The 21,304-nt window shown below is 40.6% G+C and overlaps 1 protein-coding gene across 6 annotated transcripts in view; it reads right to left on the bottom strand.

The window, feature by feature from the left end:
* The window catches only part of LOC132397074 (collagen alpha-1(IX) chain-like), a 117,602-nt gene that overhangs the window by 3,320 nt on the left and 92,978 nt on the right, over positions 1-21,304 (bottom strand). For 5 of the 6 annotated variants that reach the window (XM_059975334.1, XM_059975344.1, XM_059975353.1 and 2 more), the window contains 9 exons: positions 20,076-20,129; positions 16,218-16,271; positions 14,181-14,252; positions 13,595-13,630; positions 12,815-12,859; positions 12,266-12,298; positions 5,359-5,505; positions 953-1,007; positions 3-185 (listed from right to left, as the gene is read on the bottom strand). In XM_059975334.1, coding sequence (XP_059831317.1) covers positions 3-185; positions 953-1,007; positions 5,359-5,505; positions 12,266-12,298; positions 12,815-12,859; positions 13,595-13,630; positions 14,181-14,252; positions 16,218-16,271; positions 20,076-20,129 — 679 coding nt within the window. The remainder of the gene's footprint in view (positions 1-2; positions 186-952; positions 1,008-5,358; positions 5,506-12,265; positions 12,299-12,814; positions 12,860-13,594; positions 13,631-14,180; positions 14,253-16,217; positions 16,272-20,075; positions 20,130-21,304) is intronic. The other variant, XM_059975338.1, reaches the window with a different exon arrangement.

Raw genomic sequence — 21,304 nt, 5'->3', positions numbered from 1 at the left:
ACCTTTTGATCCTGGTTCACCAGGGTAACCTTGGTGTCCTTTGACACCTTTTGGGCCTACAGGACCTGGATGCCCTGCTTCTCCTGGAGGTCCAGCTGGTCCTGGAGGTCCAGGTGATCCAGGCCGGCCTGGTTCTCCTGGCATAACTGGTAGTCTTAAACTAGCAGACAGCTGAGGCATTTGCTCTAAAAAAAGAAATAATGGAAATGAGAACTCATTAAATTTTAATGGTCTTGTTGCTTCAGTAAGATGAGTCACTATCAGTTACTCAAGTGTAATTAGAAATGAGCTATATATGTTGGTATAAATGGTGATGACAATATCTCAAATTTGAATAAATCTCTGCAAAAACTTGTTTGATTGGAACAAAGAACCTTTACTGGATTTTCTCATCTCAAGAATACATAGCTCTAATGTCACTGAAGGCTAATACAGACTTGAAAGGTTGATTAGAAAATTGCTATTCTTATGTTCATATATTTTAATTGCTTTTGCAGTCCCCTATCTAACAGTTAACTTATTCAGACTGACACTACTTTAGGTAAAATCTGAAGCCAAAATTGATAAAATAATTGAGGAACATTATTTAAGTAGAATAGATTATCTTCAATTTGCTATTACAAAACAGATATTCATGATGTTCACCTTTCTGCAGAAAATGACTACCAAATTTATACCTCTACTTTGTACAAGAAATTGGAATACAAAGAAGTCATGAAATTTCACTATGCTTATACACACACTTGATAAATTCATATGCATATCTTCTGTTGATTATTTTAAAGGAATAAAAACCTTTAAATGAAGTCGAAGACAATGGAATTTTATACATATTTGTTAAGAATTTTCTCAGGATAATGCCAAAGCCATAAAATCAGAGAGAAGAATACCAGAGAGTTGGAGGGTCAAATTTTAAGATAACTTTAATATGGAATATCTGACACTCACTCACCTTGAATTATGCTCATGCAAACCTCCCTGATCCAGTGCTCACTTGCATCTTTGCCCTGTGGAAGATTTAGCACAACACAATGTAGTTAGAGCTTCTCCTTAAAGTTTAAGAAAATTCAAAGTACATATAAGTCATCATATACAACCCTGAGATTCTTTTCCTTACAGGCATAGTCAAGAAACCCATAATAGAACAGTAACCATAAAAGAATCAATGAAAGACTGCACCAACTCAGGCATTCAACCAGTGTGCAAAAGACGACAAACTGCAAACACAAAAAGAAAAAACATAATAAATTAATAAGCAGTAAATATTGAGAACATGAGAAGAAGAGTCCTAGAAAGTGAGGCCATAGGTTGTGGGAACACTGAGTTAAGTTTTCTTCTTTGGTTCAAGAGTTTCATGGTTGAGGGGAAATAACTTCCTGATGGCAGCAGTGAGAAGAGAGCATGACTCAGTGGTGGGGGTCCTTGATGTTGGGTGCTGCTGTCCTGCAACAATGCTTCGTGTAAATGTGCTAAATGGTGGGGAGGGCTTTACCTGTGATGGAATGGGCCAAATCCCACTACTTTTTGTAAGCTTTTCCATTCAAGGGCGTTGGTGCTCCATACTGGGCTATGATGCAGCCAGTTAATATACTCTCCACCGCACATCTATAGAAGTTTGTCAAAGTTTTAGATGTCATACCGAATCTTCGCAAACTGCTATGGAAGTAGAGGTGTTGCTGTGCTTTCTTTGTAATTGGTGATACTGAACAAGAGGTTGTTGTTATGGCACCAATCAACCAGATTGTCAGTCTCCGTCCTATATTCTGATTCATCATCACCTTTGATTCGGCATAAATCAGCAAACTTGAATATGGAATTGGAGCTGTGCTTAGCCAGACATTCAAGTATAAAGCAAGTCGAGCAGGGGGCTAAGCACACAGCCTGCACAAATGGAAATTGTGGAGGAGATATTGTTGCCAATCTGTACTGACTGGGGTCTGCAAGTGAGGAAAACGAGGATCCAATTTCACTGGGAGGTATTGAGGCAAAGGTCTTGAAGCTTATTGATTAGCTTTGAGGGGCTGATGGCATTCAATAATGTGCATCCTAATGTATGCATTTTAAATTTGCAACTCTTAAATAATGAGGTCAAATTTTTAAAAATAGTATCAAAACAAGAGGTTTGCATTCATAAATTGGAGATACATACACTCAGCATCTAAGCATGACAGCGCTGAGAAATAACGAATTTAATGATTACAGTGAACATTGTCTCCTAAAGCCTGATTTAGGGTCACGTCCATCCTGCTGTGCCACACTGTACATTCAGTGACCAGCTCAGTACCTCTACCAAATAAAGTATCCACTTACTGCACGTGGTGGTCTGCTGCTGTAGCCCATCCACTTCAAGGTTCAACATGTGTGTTCAGAGATGCTCTTCTGCACACCATTGTTGTAATGCATAATTGCTTCAGTTTCTGTCGCCTTCCTGGCCATTCTCCTCTAATGTCTCTCATTAACAAGGCATTTTTGCCCACAGAACTGTTGCTCTCTGGGTGGAACTTTTTTTGCTTTCTCACACCATTGTCTGCTGTGTGTGAAAATCTCAGGGATATCAGCAACTTCTGAGATATTCAAACCATCGCATCTGGCACCAACATTCGTTCCATGGTTAAAGTCACTGAGGCCACATTTGTTCCCCATTCCGATTTTTGGTCTGAGAAACAAGTGCACCTCTCAACCACAAACAAGAGAAAATCTGCGGATGTGGAAATCCAAACAACACACACAAAATGCTGGAGGAACTCAGCAGGCCAGGCAGCATCTTCGGAAAAAAGCACAGTCAATGTTTCGACGTTTACTGAGTTTCTCCAACATTTTGTGTGTGTTGCACCTCTCAGCCATATCTGCATGCTTTTATGCTTTCAGTTGTTGTCACATATTGGCTAATTAGATATTTGCATTTACATTTAAGTGTACCTAATAAAATGTACACTTTTAATCACAAATTTGAGTAGTAGTTATGGAGCACCAAGCTTCCATGGTATTAGGCATCAATTCATTAAGGAGATTTTCCTCTACAGAAAAGTAGGCAAAAAAACCAAAAACTTTTATTGCCTAGATTTGAAGAGGGAAGTGCGCATAACGCCATCAATCCCTGCTTGTCGTCACCTCAGGCACTGCCTTCATTAGAGTTATTGGTTGGAACGCTAAAAATATGCCTTCCTCAAATTTAGCAAATGGCAATTTCACCTCAAAGACAAATGAAATTAACCTCAATGGTGATCATATATCATTTTTGGCAGTAACTTCAAACCTTATGGGAAACAAGAAGCCTTTGAATAATTAATGGATGATGTTTCATTAAATCTGCAGCTATGACACATATATATTGTCTTGCTAAAACAGAACAAAGCTTTTTATAAAAACAATGACAACTATATTACATCAAGGTAATTAACATACTACGGAGGGTGAAATATGATTGCATGTCAAAATGACATGGCATCTTTGAATTATGATCCTGTTAATAAAAGCAGTCAATCTTTGTAGATGCAGAGCATACTCTTGCAGTTCTTAAAAATGGATTCCACTTATAGGTGATTATTACCATTAAAATTACCATTTTGTAGAGTTGTATAGCACAGAAAACAGAACCGTTAGCTAAATTGGTCCATGCTGACCAAGAGTTACAACAAAGCTAGTCTATTTTCCTGAGTTTGGTCCATAATCGCTGTACACCATTCCCATCAATGGTGTCCAAGTGTCTTTTAATTCTTGTTAATCTAGCTGCCTCAATCAGTTCCTATAGCAGTCTGACCACCTTTTGGGTGCAAAAGTTACCCCTCAGTTTCCTATTAAATCTGCTCCCTCCCACCACATTCCTATGTCCTCTAGTTCTTGATTCCCCACTCTGGGAAAAGGGCAGTGCACATTCACTCTTATCTATGGTCCCCATTTTATAGAACAGTCCGAATTCTACTTGCTAATACAAGTCCCACTTTGTTTATAACTTAGTCCCTTTAGTCCCAGCAACATTCTCATAAATCTTATCCTTATCTGCTCCAACTTAATATATTAGGTGACTAAAACTGAACAAGATATTTGAACTGCAACATAACATCCTAATTCCTGTACTCCATGAGCTGACAGATGAAGGCCAGAGCACTGAAGGCCATCACCCCACCTGTGACGTCACTTTCACTGAATCATGTGCTTGCATTTCTCAGTCCTTCTGTTCTACAACACTCCTTCGGGCCTTACTATTCACAGTGAAAATCCTCCAATCAGTCGTCTTCCCAAAATGCAAAGCTCTCCACTTATCTAAATTAAGCATTTTTTTCCATTCCTTGGCTCTCTTCCCCAGCAAATCAAGTTCCCTTCTGTAAATTCTGATAACAATATTCATGTTAACACCACCTCCTATTTTACTGTCATACCTCGTACACTCTAATCCAAGTCATTCACACTACTGTAGTATTAGGCCACTCGGCCTGTCAAGCCTACTCTTGCTGATTTATTATCCCTCTCAACCCCATTCTCCTGTCTCCTCCCCATAACCTTTGCTGGCCTGACCTCTGCTTTAAATATACTCAATGACTTGGCTTCCACAGCCGTCCATGACATCCACCACCCTCTGGCAAAAGAAGTTCTTTCTTATCTCTGTTCTAAATGGATGTTCCTCAATTCTGAGGCTGTGTCCTCTGGTCCTAGCCTCACCCACTATAGGAAATACCCTCTCCACATCCATTCTGTCTAGACCTTTCAATATCTACTAAGTTTCAATGGCATTCCCCCTCATTCTTCTAAACTTCAGCAAGTACAGGCCCAGAACCATCAGACACTCCTCATATGACCAATGCCTTATAAAGGCTCTGCATGACAATCGTGTTTCTCCATTTAGAAAATACTCTATACCTTTATTCCTTCCAACAGAGTGATAAGAAGCTGTCATTACTGATCCCCGTGGAACACCACTAGTCACTGGCAGCCAATCAGAAAAGACTCCCTTATTCCCAATATTCTTTGTCTGCTGCCTATCAGTCAATGATCTATCTATGCTAATATCCCTGGATCCCATATGATCCAATTTTCCATAGTGGCTTGCCATGTGGAACCTTATGAGAGACCCAACTGAAGTTTATAAAAAACACATATACTGCTCTGCCATCATTGACTTTCTTGGTTACTTATATAAAATTCTTATTAATGAATGGTGCTAGTTATCCTTGAGGAGATGGTTATGGTACATAATCTCGAACTTCTTTGAATGAGCTAATATTGCAGTGTGGGTCTGAGCTCTCTCATTGTAATATAACTACAGACAGTATTTGAGAAGCAATGGGCTTCATAATTTGGCACCATAACTGCAACATCTTCCCCATATTAAACAATGAAATTCTCCTTTTAGATACTCACCTGTTTACCTGGTGAACCTGTTAGCCCAGGAGCTCCTTGTACTCCTTCCATTCCTCGAGGACCAACTGGTCCTGGTGGTCCCTGAAGACCAGGCCATCCAGGAGGCCCTTGTGGTCCAGAAGGTCCATTTCCACCAGAAATTCCAGCCTATGAGGGAAAAACATATATAACATATGAAGACAAAACACTCAATTCTGGCAGTTATCTTTATTCTACTTGTATTTACTCAAAAGGAAAGCATTAATAATGGCTCTCCAACTTGAAAAGAAAACTTGCATCATCACATTCTGTTTTCTGTCATCAAGCTAATTGTGTATCCAATTAACTAGCTCTCCTTGTACCTGTGTATGATCCATTAGCTCCCCATGGTTTTGCCTCTGTGCCCAGTAAACACAGATTACAGAAGAGGTGGTATTGTCTTGAGTCAAATTAGGATCGATAAATCCCCACGGTCTGACAAGGTGTTCCCTCAGACCTTCTGGGAGGCTGGTGCAGAAATTGCAGAAGTCCTAGCAGAGACATTTTAAAATGTCCTTAGTAACAGGTGAAGTGCTAGAGAATTGGAGGCCAGCTAATGTTGTTCCATTGTTTAAAAAAGGCTCTAAGTGTAGGGTAGTTAAGTTATTGGAAGGTATTCTAAGGAACCAGACATAATTAACATGGCGTTATGTGTGGTAGGTTGTGTCCATACATTCTTAGAGTTTTAACCATATAACAATCGCAGCACGGAAACAGGCCATCTCGGCCCTCCTAGTCCGTGCTGAAATCTTAATCTCACCTAGTCTCACCTACCCGCACTCAGCCCATAACCCTCCACACTCCTTTCCTGTCCTTATACCTATCCAATTTTACCTTAAATGACACAACTGAACTGGCCTCTACTACTTCTACAGGAAGCTCATCCCACACAGCTATCACTCTCTGAGTAAAGAAATACCCCCTCGTGTTTCCCTTAAACTTTTGCCCCCTAACTCTCAAATCATGTCCTCTCTTTTGAATCTCCCCTGCTCTCAATGGAAACAGCCTATTCACGTCAGTTTTATTTGAGGAAGTTATCAGGAAAGTTGATGAAGACAAGGCAGTGGATGTTGTCTACATGGACTTTGGCGCAATCAAAAATGTGAGGTTGGTTAAGAAGGTTCAGCTGCTTGACACTCCATGAGATAGTAAATTAGATTAGGCATTGGCTTCACGGGAGACGTCAGATGGTGATAGTTGCCTCTCTGACTGGTGGCCTGTGACTAGTGGTGTGCTACAGAGACCAGTACTGGGTTGCTTATCAACTATATCCACCATCTGGATGACAATACAGTAAACTGGATCAGTAAATTTGCCAGTGATACCAAGACCGGGAGTATAGTGGGCAGCAAGAAAGACTATTAAAGCTTGCAGGGGAATCTGGACCAATTGGAAAAATTGGTTGAAAATTGCCAGTTGGAATTTATGTGTGAAGTGTTGCACTTTGGGGGAACAACTAGGGTAGGACGTACATAGAGTTAAGTAGGACACTGTGGAGTGAAGTAGAACAGAGGGATCTGGGAATACAGATCCATAATTCCTTGAAAGCAGTGTCACAAGTAGATAGGGTCATTAAGAAAGCTTTTGGCACATTAGCCTTCACAGATCAAAGTACTGAACACATTAGTTGTGATATTAGGTTGAAGTTGTACAAGACATTGGCGAGGCCAATTTTGGTGTATTGTGTGCAATTGTGGTCACCTACTTACAGGAAAGATGTAAATAAGATTGAAAGAGTGCAGAGAAAATTTAGAAGTTTGTTGTCAGGACTTGAAAACCAAAGTTAGGGAAATGTTGAATAGGTTTATTCCCTCAAGTGTAGGAAAATGAAGGTAGACTTCATAGGGAAACACAAAATTACGAGAGGTATAAATAGGGTAAATGTAAGCAGGATTTCTCAACTGAAATACTAGTACTAGAGGTCATTAAGATTATGAGACGAGGAAAAGAATTATGCTATTTGTCCATGGAGTCTGTTCTGCCATTCAACCACGGCTAATCCTCTAGTCCCCTCCTCAGCCACACTTCCCGGTATTCCCGAGGAAATCTGCAGATGCTGGAAATTCAAGCAACACACACAAAATGCTGGTAGAACACAGCAGGCCAGGCAGCATCTATAAGGAGAAGCACTGTCGACGTTTCAGGCCGAGACCCATCGTCAGGACTCAAATAGGCTGTAACAGCGGGCCTGGGTCAAAATATGATTGAAAACTTGAAGGGCCGAAGAAATTATAGATGGGGAGCAGCAAGAGAGGGTTTCACTAAACTCCCATTGAAGAGAAGATTTAAACTTCTTCAGTGGCAGAGGCTTTGCAGTGGTGAATTTCTAAAGCAAACACGAGGAAATCTGCAGATGCTGGAAATTCAACCAACACACAAAATGCTGGTGGAACACAGCAGGCCAGGCAGCATCTATAGGGAGAAGCACTGTCGACGTTTTGGGCCGAGACCCTTTGTCAGGACTTCCCGGTATTCTCCCAGTAACCTTTGATGGGTGTCCAATCAAGAATCTATCAAACTCTGCCTTAAATACACCCAATGACTTGGCTTCCACAGGTGCCTGAGATAATAAATTCCACAAATTCACCACCCTCTGGCTAAAGAAATTTCTCTGCATCTCTATTTTAAATAAACACACTTCTATCCTGAGGCTAAGCCCTCTTGTCCAAGACTCCCCCCACCATTGGAAACATCCTTTCCACATCTACTCGGTTTTGCCCTTTTAACATTTGTAAGATTTTAAGGAGATCTCTCCTCATCCTTCTAAGTTCTAATGAGTATGGAGCCAGAGCGATCAAACATTCCTCGTATGATAACCCTTTTATTCCCGAAATCATTCTTGTGAACCTCTGCTGAATGTTCTTCAGAACCAGCACATCTTTTTTTTAGATAAAGGGCCCAAAACTGCTTACAATACTCACTATTGCCTTATCCCATCCCTGCTCTTCTATTCCAGACCTCTTGAATGAACGCTAACATTAAGGGTGACAGGTGGAATGTTTAAAGGGAACATGAGGGTGATATTCTTCACTCAGAGGTTTTTGAGAGTGTTGAACAAGCTGCCAGCAGAAGTGGTGGGAGTGGGTTAAATTTCAGCATTTAAGAAAAATTTGGTTTGGTACATAGATGAGAGAGGCATGGAGGACTACGGTCTGGATTCAGGACAATGAGACTAGGTAGATTACTGGTTTGGCACAGACTAGATGGGCTGAAGGGCCTGTATCTGTGCTGTAGTGTTCTATTACTTTGATAGTCTAAATCAACAAATTGAAATGTGTTTGTGAACTGCACAAATTTCTTCAGCCAATTCTCAATCTCTGTGTAACCATGACTTACTTTTGCTGATTTAGCATTAATATTCTGCTTTCAATTTACACGTCTTCATTTGCACTGAATTGATATTCCTGTCTAGGTTGAGAATTGAATACATTTCTCATGTATGAGCTGGTTCTTCCAGAAGACATAATAAATCAAATAGTTCCAGGCAGGATTAAATGGAATATTCACTAAAGTAATCCCCATACAGTCATGCAGTGGTTTAATTGCTTTACATTTGTAGATAAAGGGAATATTAGGATATGCAACCCATTTCTCCCTTGTTGCTTTGCTCAATTCTGCTAAAAGATCGTGTATCTTCAAGATTCTATTTATGATAGAGGTCTATACTCAATAATCAAATCCATTTTTGTTCCTTGCAGATGTAAATTGATTTGCTGGGTATTTGAGGTTCTTTGCAATTGTACTTCAGATTATTGATATCTCTGATATAGTACTTTCTAAGGCAAAACCTTATTTGAAAATAAATCCTTTTGCTCCGATATCTTTTATTTTCTCCAGTGCATTTGTTCATGTCTTTATATTTTATTGATGCATTCAAGTTCGATATTTCTTTTTCTGATTCCCACTGAGTAAAATATTCTCCCTCAGTGTTGTGCACTATTCCCTTCTCTCAGTAATGCACTTAAAAAAACACTTGGACTGTTGTAGGTTCTTGCCTAACCTCAGCCTGTATTTCTGTATAGGTCAAAAGGCTTATCTGAACTGTTAGCAGTGTTGTGATGTAGTAATTACAGCTGCCAAAATATAACCAACAAGTGCCAATAAAACATCAATCTATTGACCAGGTAATCTCATTTTTGGTGATAGTGACTGATGGATAAATATTGACCAAAACACTGGCATGAATTTGGTAATACTGCTATGAGAGAGAATATAGGGCTTTAGTTTAATTTCTCACTCAAAGGACAGAATTTCATCAGTCAGGCTGCTATCCTGATGTAGTTTCAATCTGAAGCATCAACAATTCCCTTCCTCTCACAGATGCCGCTCAAAGACTACGTTCTTCCAGCTGACTGTTGCTTTAGATTTCAGAATTGACATTCTCTTATACCTCACTCTGTTCGTATTTGATGATATCTGTGGTGAACTACATATACATGTCTGGACACGCCCCCTGCTGACTGCTCCTGTGGCTCCTCCCACAGACCCCTGTATAAAGGTGATTGAGGCCCGAGCCCGGGCTCTCAGTCTCCAGGATGTAGTATGGTGGTCACTCACTGCTTGTTCCTTCTTCCAGTCAATAAAAGCTGATATCTCGCCTTTACGTCTCAGAGAGAGTTATTGATGGTGCATCAATTTTATTGACTGGAAGTTTTAAAACACCGAAACCATTTTACATCCGGAAAGATTGGACTTGGACCCCCAAGACCCTGAAGCAGCTCTTGCTTTTGAACTCTGGCTTGCATGCTTCCAATCATACTTGGAGGAGGTTCGTGCAACTGAACCCACCATTATGCACAGAATTATCCTCTTGAGAGTCACCCCAAAAGTTTATTCATTTATCAGAGACCTGCCGACCTACGATGGGGCACTGGACGCCATCAAAAGACAGTACCTGCAGCTGGTGAACACCGTCTACGCAAGACATCGTTTAGCTACGCGCCGACAGTGGCCTGCAGAGTCGAGCGCCCAGTTTCTCCGAGCTCTACAGACGCTCGTCCGAACACAGGGACACGTGTGTGTTCGGAACCACCCGACTCGCTATCCTTGGGGTATGTCGTGGAAAACGGGGTCATTGGCCCTGATCCCGACTGTATGCGCCCCCTATTAGAACTCACTCTTCCCACCACTCTCAAAGCCCTCAGACGGTGCCTGGGTTTTTTTTCCCTATTACACCCAATGGGTCCCCCATTACGCAGACAAGGCCCACCCCCTGGTCAAGTCTACCACTTTTCCTCTCTCTGCTGAGGCCTGTGCAGCTTCAGCTGCATTAAAGGGGACATTGCCAAAGCAACGATGCATGTGGTGGACGAGACCATTCCCTTCCAAGTAGAGTGTGATGCTTCCGATTTCGCTCTGGCTGCTACCCTCAATCAGGAAGGCAGACCAGTAGCATTCTTTTCTCGTACCCTTCAAGGCTCTGAAATTCGGCACTCCGCGGTGGAGAAAGAAGCCTAGGCCATAGTGGAAGCTATTAGGCACTGGAGGCACTATCTCGCCGGCAAAAGGTTCACCTTGCTGACCGACCAGTGCTCGGTTGCGTTAATGTTCAGCAACCAACAGCGGGGCAAAATCAAAAATGATAAGATTTTGCAGTGGAGAATAGAACTCTCCACCTACAACTATGATATCCTGTACCAGCCTGGCAGACTCAATGAGCCCCCTGATGCCCTATCCCAGGGAACGTGTGCTAGCGCACAGCTCGACCAGCTATACACCCTTCATGCACATCTTTGCCATCCGGGGGTCACCCGATTTTACCATTTCGTGAAAGCCCGGAGCCTGCCGTACTCCCTGGGGGACATCAGGACGATGACCAAGGACTGCCAAATCTGCACTGAGTGCAAACCGCACTTCTACCGTCCTGAAACGGCGCAACTTGTCAAGGCCACCCGCCCTTTTGAGCGACTGAGTGTTGACTTTAAGGGCCCCCTTCCCTCCACCAACCGCAATGTCTATTTTCTCAATATTATAGACGAGTACTCGCAGTTCCCCTTTGCCATCCCCTGCCCCGACACCACTATCACGTTTGTCATAAAAGCCCTGTGCCAGCTCTTCACTCTGTTCGGATATCTCTGCTATATCCACAGTGATAGAGGGTCCTCCTTTATGAGTGACGAGCTGCGCCAGTGCCTGCTAGCTAGGGGTATTGCTAATTGTAGGACCACGAGCTATAATCCCCGGGGAAATGGACAGGTGGAGAGGGAGAATGCCACAGTGTGGAAGGCCACACTTTTAGCCCTTAAGTCAAAATGGTTGCCGGTCTCGCGATGGCAGGAGGTCCTCCCTGAGGCACTCCACTCTATCCGCTCCCTGTTACATACGTCCACCAATGCCACCCCTCACGAGCGCCTATTCTCTTTTCCCAGGAAGTCTGTCACTGGGACCACCCTACCAGTTTGGCTGATGTCCCCAGGGCCAGTGCTGCTGCTGAAACATGTAAGGAGTAATAAATTGTGGTGAACTACATATACCTGTCTGGACACATCCCCTGCTGACTGCTTCTGTGGCTCCTCCCACAGACCCCTGTATAAAGGCGACTGAGGCCTGAGCCCGGGCTCTCAAGTCTCCAGGATGTAGTATGGTGGTCACTCACTGCTTGTTCCTTCTTCCAGTCAATAAAAGCCGATATCTCGCCTTTACGTCTCAAAGTGAGTTATTGATGGTGCATCAATATCTGCAATTCTTTCCGTTTCCTCTTCCTTCTAACATCCATAACATAGAAATCACCTCATTATTACCTTTTCCCTTTTCTTCAAAGGAGAAAGAAAGCTGGTGGGATTAATTTAAAGATTACCTTAAACCTAATCATTAACTAATTTATCTGACCACCGTTCTCAAAACAAGCCTCACTAGTAAAATGAAATTTCCTTATTAAGCTTATATGTACCTCTCCTTTCTTGCCTTGAAGACCAGGAATCCCCTGTAAAATATAAATACATAATTTTCTATAAAAGTACTGTTTAAGATTGGGCAATATCTATTTTCCAATAAAGCAGTGGGGATGACACTCATCTCCTTCTGAATGTATTAATAATCTGGAAGGACAGATCTCTGTGAAAAATTCTCATGATTTTCAATTCAGCTCCATGCTACTCCTAAAGAGACCTGGCTAATTCTGTTGCCATGTGATATTTTGGCAGCTTGTCAATGTCTACATTCAAATATGCACAAAAGCTATTCCTTACTTGGAAAAACAGTACAACTGATGCCAAGCCACCTTCCAACAATATGATAATTTCAGACACCATTATGGATAATACATGAAGGGCAAAGTAAGTCAGTTTTCAGTATCTTTTCTAAACATTCAGTGATTACTAAATATTCTCCTCCAGCTGATCGAGATTTAACTTGAGGTATTCATCAGCCAACATGTGAACCAACAGCCTTTGAACCACAAAATCTTAACATATAGGACTAAATATTTATCATGACTTACCTGCTCACCCTTTTGTCCAGCTTTACCTTTCAGACCTTGCTTTCCCTTTCAAGTTAATAATCAAAAGACATTAAAAAGCACTTCAATTTAATGGGGTCCTAATAAAGGATTGTTGCAATTAATTGTATGTCAATGGTATTTTTTGAATACACCCCTCTCAGAATTTCTAACTATCATTTCTGAGTCATCTCTGAGTGTAATTCAGATTATTGCTATGCTGCCCAGTCAGTACTTCAGTACAAAATATTTCCTATAACAAAAATAAAATAATACACCAATTTGAAGACAGCAATTGAAACTACAGTATACTTCAAAGATATTTTGTTGATTGGGAAGAATTTTGGATGGTCTGGAAACTGAACAATCCCAAATAAATGCAAATACTTCCATTATTTAAGACGACCCATATTTACAGTACCCTTATAGTAATAAATCGCAAAGTGCTTCACTGAGGTATTACAAAACATTGTTTAGGAGTCAAAGGGGATATTGAGAGGTATATCCAAAAACAGTCAAATAAATGTGTTAAAATCAAGAGTGAGGTGGGCGTCAAGAGGAATTTAAGACAAGTAAACCAAAGGGTTTTGATTTGGCAGCTGAAAGAATGATTACAAATAACAGTTTCAGGAGAAGAGATGTGCAAGAGGCCCAAACTAATATTGACAATTGCGTGGTTGTAGGGATATTACAAACTTAGGAAATGGACATGTCATGGATGGATTCATTAGTGAGCATTCTAAAATGAAATAAAAAGGTCAATCAACCCTCACTTAATTTTACCTCACTTCCTTTAAGACCAGGAATACCAGAAGATCCCTGAAACGATGAAAAGAATATGACTTAGAACATTTCAATAAATCCGTGGAATCAATCTAACATGGTCCTCATTTCCTGGAATGAATCAGTTAGTAGAGGAACTCACTACGTGGATTTGAAGTAGTTTTCTGTGATAATTGGATCAGTAGAACCCACTTCCAATGATGACAGTTTACATTCATAGATCAGACAATTTTGCCCTATCTTGAATCTGATGTATGATAAATTGCTGATAATCTGCTCTCTCAATTAGACAGACTGTTTGGCATCTAGCTTGCTTTGATATTTTCAGTGCTCCTTTTGAACTCAGCAGGCCCCTCTTTTCCTCATTTCCTTGAAACTCACTGGGGACTCTTTTCCCACATTACTTTGAAACTCACTAGAAAATTTATTGTACCTCTTTCTAATAATTAAAAAAAATGACACTGGTACCAGCAAAGTCCCAAGCACACTAACTTAACAAGTTTCACTACATAATTTTCCGACATCAGTCCTTTATAAGTACATATAACAGATAATTTATAGCTATTCAAGTACTGTAATATCTTACCTTATCACCACTCCGTCCAGGAAACCCATGAGGGCCCGGAAACCCTGGATGACCACAGTCACCTTTCATTCCCTATGAACCAGAAAACAGCAGCTAATTAAAAAAATCAAATAAGCTCTTTCAACCTACAGGTCAGAGATATAACCAAAGCAAAGAAAAATTTTGCAGATGCTGGAAATCCAAAGCAACACACAGCAAATTAGAGAGGAAATCAGTAGGTCAGGAAGTGAAGTTGATGCTCAATGAAGCAGTCCCCCAAGTCAACATTTTGGTCTGGGATTCTTCCTCAGGACCAGACAGGAAGGATTTAAGGTGCCACAATAATAAGATGGAGGGAGAGGAAGGTGGATAGCTAGAAGGTGATAGGCGAAACCTGGTGGGTAAGAAAGGTAAAGGGCTGGAGAAGAAGGAATGTGATAGGAAAGGAGAATTCACCATAAGATAAAGGGAAGGAGGCGGAGAGCCAGAGGGAAGTGATAGGCAGGAGAGGTGAGGTAAGAGGCCAGAGTGTGTAATAGAAGAAGAGGGAATGGAGAGGGATTTTTTTTTAAAACATGGAGAAATGAATATTTATGCCATCAGGTTGGAGGCTACCCAGATGGAATACAAGGTGTTGCTTCTCCAACCTGATGGTGGCCTCATCTCAGCACAAAACATGTTAAAATAGGAATGGAAATCAGAATGAAAATGCTTGACCACCAGGAAGTTCTGTTTTTGGTGGATGGAGCAGAGGTACTCAATGAAGCAGTACCCCAAGCTATGACAGGTCTTATCAATGTAGAAGAGGCTGCTTCGGGAGCACCAGACACAAGAGACGACCCCAGTAGATTCACAAGTGAAGTGCAGCCTCACTTGGAAGGGCTGTTTGAGACAAGGAATGGAGGTGAGGGAGGAGAGGAATGGGCAGGTGTACACTTCGGCTGCTTGTAAAGGTAAGTGCTGGGATGGAATGGATGGACAAGGGAATCACAGAGGGAGCGATCCCTTCAGAACGGAGGGAGGTGAAGATGTGCTTGGTGGTAAGATTCCTTTGCAGATGGCAGACATTGTGGAGAATGATGTGCTGAATGCTGAGCTTCATGGAATGGTAGGTAAGGACAGGTGGAACTCTATCACAGTAAGGCAGTGGGAACTGGGCTGAGTGCAGATGTTCAGGAAATACACGTGAGGCAGCATCAATGGTGGAGGAAGGGAAACCCTCTTCTTTGAAAGAGGTTATGTCTGATATACTGGAAAGGAAAGCTGCAACCTAGGAACAGAAGCGGCTAAGACAAAGGAACTGAGAAAAGGGAAAAGCATTTTTGCAGGAGACAAGGTGGGAAGAGGTACAGTTAACTGTGGGAATTCGTAAGATTATAAAAGATGTCAGGTGACAGTTTGTCTCCAGAGATGGTGACAGGGAAATTGAGAAGGGGGAGGAAGCTGTCAGAAATAGACCAAGTGAATTTAACAGCAGTGGTGAAAGTTAGAGGCAAAGTTGGTGATACTGACTCGCTCAGCATGGGTGCATGAAGCAGCACCAATGTAATCATTAGTGTAGTGAAGGAAGAGTTGGAAAGCATTACCAGGGAAGGTTTGGAACATGCACTGTTCTACATAGCCAACAAAAGGGCAGGCATAGCTGGGGCTCATGTAGGTGCCCATGGCTACACTTTGAGTCTGGAGAAAGGTGGAGGAGCTGAAGAAAAACTTGTAGAGGGTGAAAACCAGTTCTGCCAGATGGAGGAAGGTAGTAGTAGAGGGGAACCTTACAAGTATGGCTAGCCAGTAGAAATCAGGAATTATCATAAGTCAAATGGGTATCAAAAAGTACTTCAGAGGCCAAGGTTTGGTATACTTTAATATGTAGACAAAAGTTGGTCAAAATTTTCACAAACAGCGTTGCACCATAGTCAAATAGATTCAAGTCTATTTCAGAATGTTTTCAGTGGAAAAGTATGAATGAATGGTTCATGATGATACAATAAATGGGTATCTTTATCTTCACTTAATATATACTATTTAATAATAATTCAGTTAAGGCCTGATTTTACTCACACTAGAACCTGGTAAACCAGGATGTCCAATGAGTCCTGGCTCTCCAGAAATTCCCTGAAATTAAAAAAAAATTGCATTAAATGTTTTAAACTGTAAAATACAAGGTACAAGTTGGAAGGCTTCAGTATTGTACAAAATTAGATATATTTTAAGCAGTAATGAACAAGTCTGGGAACATGAATGCTGATTTTGTTATCAAATATTTTCTGGAGAAAGCAGGATTCAAGTCTTCAAAGAATTATATGTGCTCAACTCATCTTAAATAGGTGGACAACCCTTAACAAGGCCTCAAAATTTTTTATACAATGATGTTGTAAACTTAACTGAGCTACGGAATAGATTCTTTAGGTTTTAAAGGAAGGCACCATTGCCTTCAATACTGCATTGATTGGCCTTATCTCAAACAATAATGAGGTGACCTACAGGGAAGAAGTCATATCTCTGACACAGTGGTGTCAAGAAAACGACCCCTCTGTCAATGTTGCAAAAACAAATGAGCTGGTTGTGGATTATAGGAGGAATGGAGATGGGCTAACCCCTATTGACATCAATGGATCTGGGGTTGAAAGAGTAAACAGCTTTAAGTTCCTTGGCATCCACATCACTGAGGATCTCACGTGGTCTGTACACACCAGCTGTGTGGTGAAAAGGCACAACAGTGCCTCTTTCACCTCAGACGGTTGAGGAAATTTGTATGGGCCTCCAAATCCTAAGAACTTTCTACAGGGGCACAACTGAGAGCATCCTGACTGGCTGCATCACTGCCTGATATGAGAACTGTACCTCCCTTAAAATTGCAGGTCTCTGCTGTGAGTGGTGCCGTCAGCCCAGCCCAGAACTTTCCCATGATTCAGGACTTTTACAAAGACAGGTGTAAAAAGGGCTATAGGATCATTGGGGACCCAAGTCACCCCAACCATTCAGTCAGAATCCCCCAGACGGTAGCTTCACACCCTCGCCTCCTCAGCTAAGACATACCAAACCTACAGTTCCTCTCAAACTGAGCAGGATTACTACTATAACAACACATCATCAGTAGGGTAAAACTAATCCAGAACCTCAACTAAAATTGATCAGTTGAGCTTCTGACTGTATTATTAATATTTTCTCCTTTACCCATGTGATTAACTACTGTTAACACTAATAGTCACCTTTAGCTTTTAGTCAGTTGATTGCAAACATACTGTACATCTTATTTTAATAACTTGTGCATAATTTAGGCTTAGAACAAATCAGTACTGCAATCAAATGTTTATTTCCAAGCAGTTAGTAAACAGTCCACCACTCTACAAGATCAGAACTTCCGGATAAAGAAAATACGTGACCACAAGAAACTTCAGACAGCGGTGAGCACTCAACTCTGGATTTTGTCTACACTTCTCGCTGCCTCAGTAAAGCAGTCAGCATAATCAAAAACCCCACCCGCCCTGGGCATTTTCTCTTCTCCCATCAGGCAGAAGATGTAAAAGCCCGAAAACACATCCTACCAGGCTCAAGGTCAACTTCTATTCCAATGTTATAAGACTCTTGAACAGACCTCCTGTAAGATACAATGGGCTTATGTTTCACAATCTACTTCATTATAATCTTGTACTTTATTGTTTACCTGCACTACACTTTTCCTGTAGCTCTTATACTTTCTTCTGTGCAGTTATTGTTTTACCTTATTCTAGTTCAATGCACTTTGATCTCCATAAGCAGTTTGCATGACAAGCTTTTCACTGTATGTTGGTACATGTGACAATACTAAACCAATACCAATACACAGTCAAAGAAACAAAGTAGTTTTCATTAATAGCTATACCTCAATCAAACTTATCTCAAAACTTTTTGCAAAATCTTGTTAAGTGCTGTTTTGATTTGGTACATAATCACAGCAACAACATTTCTAAAGTGCTTAATTGACTGCAAACATTAAAGGGAATTTGGAGAGATTGAGGGATGCTATTTAAATGTATGTTCCCTGCAGTAATTAATTTAACATTTTAACAGCCTGTTATTTAAAATATTTGACTTAACCAAACAGGATTTCAAGATACAAGTGTAAAGGAGAACAAAATAATTGTTACTCTGAATTTGATGCAGCACAAAAAAAAAATCAGAAAAAAAAATCACAAAAGATAAAGAAAAAATAATTTTAAAAAACACAATAAATAAAACTACATTAGATAGCCTGTATACATTGATTGATCGAATGTCCATAAAGTGATTCTAGTCACAGGACTAAGGTGACTCTGACAGGAAATGGTAAAGCAGTGGTGGTGGGGTCGTGGAGGGGTGGGTTAGAGGATGGAGGTGTTGATCGGCATTTCTGGTTGGGGAAAGTAACTGTTTTTGATTCTGGTGGTCCTGGTGTGTCTGTATGCTACATGATGGGAATGGGACAAAAAGTCCATGAGGAGAGAGGGTGTGATCCTTTATGTTCTTACTGGCCCTTTTCCAGCATCTTTCTATATACATGTGCTTGATGGCAGGTGGGCTGGTGCCTGTGACACGTTGGTCAGTTCTGACTACCTGTTGCTCCATTATAGTTTCCATACTAAGCAGTTTGCAGCATGTTGTCATGCATTGTACTGCAGTTTCGTAGAAGGACATGAGTATACATCTGGATAGTCCATCTTTCTTCTCCCCCCCCATAGAAAAAAAACTAATCAGAAGATGAGAAAATAAAGCTGAAAATTTGAACAATTAACACAGTTTTTGGAGATAATTTATGTCCATTATTAGTTCAACTACTTTTGATAAAATTCTCATTAGTAGATGCTATGAAATATATTTTACTGGACTTATTTCACCAAAGAAAATAAACTCCAGGTTTGTAAATGCTTAATTTCAGATCTCACTGTCATCAGGTTTCTGCTTATCCATACCACAGTCAGTAATCATTCTGTATCTCACCATATAGCCAACATTATCACGAAATGTTAGCAGGTTTAAAAAATGGAAAATAGGGTAAAGTAACGATGCATGCAAGATCTTTAAAACTGTAAAAACAGGATTATATAATCTTAGATCAGATAAAATATTTCATTTTTATTGCCCCTTTGTATAATTAGTTTACACAACTAGTATAATAAATAAATCCACATGTTAGCTTCACAGAGCATTCCAGCTCTTGGCTTGACACAGTGTAAGTGGTGTAAGATGGATAGCCACACCATAAACATGGCTCATAGATAATATGATCTGTCTCACCTCGAAAGGACTACACCTTGATTAATTGCCTCTGTTTTTGGAGAAACTATTATCAAAAGCTGGGGTGCACATGGAGGTATCAAGGCCAAGCATTGTTTGTCCTGCTGCCCTGTGTTTTGAGTTTCCAGAATAAATTACTGATTAGAACATGGAACATGATTAGAACATTAGAACATGTGACCTCAAGATTCAGGGAAATTTAGGATGGAGAAGAGGAGAAACTGCCTTCCCAGAGGGTAGTGAATCTAGGTAATTCTCAGCCCAGGGAAGCAATGAAGGCTAGCTCATTAAATACATTTAAGGCACAGTTAAATACATATTTGTACAGCAGGGGAATCAAGGGTCATGGGGAAGGGCAGGTAGGTAATGCTGAGTTCACTGCCAGATCATTGAATAGCAGAACAGAATCAATGGGCCAAGTGGACTCCTCCTGCTCCGATTTCTTAGATCATATTTAGCTCATCTGTCACTGACCTGGCTAAAATAACACCATATCTGATCTGGTTAGCTCAGTTTCAAAAGGGAAAATTAACACTAAAAATTCAATCTCTGGGAAGTATTCTGTCCATTGTACTGAGATAATAATAGTGTACTTTTCATCTCAGTCTGTACTCATGGAACAACTGCAAACATTAACCATGGAATGGCAATTGCTGTACTTACAGGAGGGCCATGTGGACCTTGAGGTCCTCTTTGTCCTGGTGGTCCTGGGTTACCCTTGGGAATAAAAACCTTCATTAAATTATCATGACATACTTACGAATATATAAGAAAATTATAGGTGATCAATGAGTATCAGTGTCATGTGTATTAAGAATCAAATCACTTAATTCAAAATTGGAATCACATATAAGCCAGAGGCTCCTGAGAGAGCAGGAAGAATTGTCCCAACTGTTACCAGATTCTTGAAGTGAAACCAGAGGCTCATGGAATTTAAGTCAATGAACTCTGTGTTGCTAATTCCACATCATAAATGTAGACTCACAGAGTTAAGCAGCATGGAAACTGGCCCTTTGGCCCAACTCATCCATCCAAGATGTCTATCCAAGCTAGTTCCACTTGTCAGCATTTGTCTGATAAACCCTTTCCTTTCATCTACTTGTAAAATCAGGAAAGAGCTTTGATATTTTCTGAAATTAAACACAGATTTATACTAGCATCAAGCAGACAACTGAACCCAATGTATCCATTGTGTGAAAAGATTTTTTCAAATGAGGTATGAAACCATTTGCTTTCCTTGAACACCTGAAGAGAATACATACACTGATAAAGCAAACAAGTACTTGGCTTATCTTTAGTCACTTCGTGAATAACTTCAGAACCAGAAAATATTTCAAAACAAAACAGTGATGGTTTGTGTGCTTCATTGCTAAATTTGGAAAGCCCCAAACAATTGAAGAAGAACTAATTCTACCAGCAGTAAAGGACTTTCTGAGTATGGTGTTGCACAAGGAACCAGACTAAATAATTAAAAGAGATTCTGCTCAGTGACAACGCTGTTCAAAGGAAAATAAATGAAATGTCTGAGAAGCTGGAAGATACATTATGGAAAGTGTTTAAGATCAACTGAATTTACTCTGCAGTTAAATGAGTCAGCTTTGCCAGGCAATGAATCTTTGTTTCTTTGTTATGTTTGCTTCTTGAAAGATAAAAGCATGGTTCAAAAGTTGTTATCGACAAGGGAACCAGAAACAGATACGAAGGGAGAGTCAGTATTTCAGGTTGTTGTGCAATTTTTCAAAAAGAAGAACATTCAACTCACCAACATTCTTGCGCGTACAACAGATGGGGCACCATCGATGACAGGATGTCACTGGAGGGCTATAACTTTCTTGAAAAAAGCTGTACCTAACATATTTACCATTCACTGTGTAATTCACAGACAACATATT

The sequence above is a fragment of the Hypanus sabinus genome, chromosome 1 (genome assembly GCF_030144855.1).
Source record: "Hypanus sabinus isolate sHypSab1 chromosome 1, sHypSab1.hap1, whole genome shotgun sequence".
Taxonomy (NCBI): Eukaryota; Metazoa; Chordata; class Chondrichthyes; order Myliobatiformes; family Dasyatidae; genus Hypanus; species Hypanus sabinus.
Note: the sequence above shows the minus strand (reverse complement) of the source record. Positions and strands in the feature narration are given on the sequence as shown.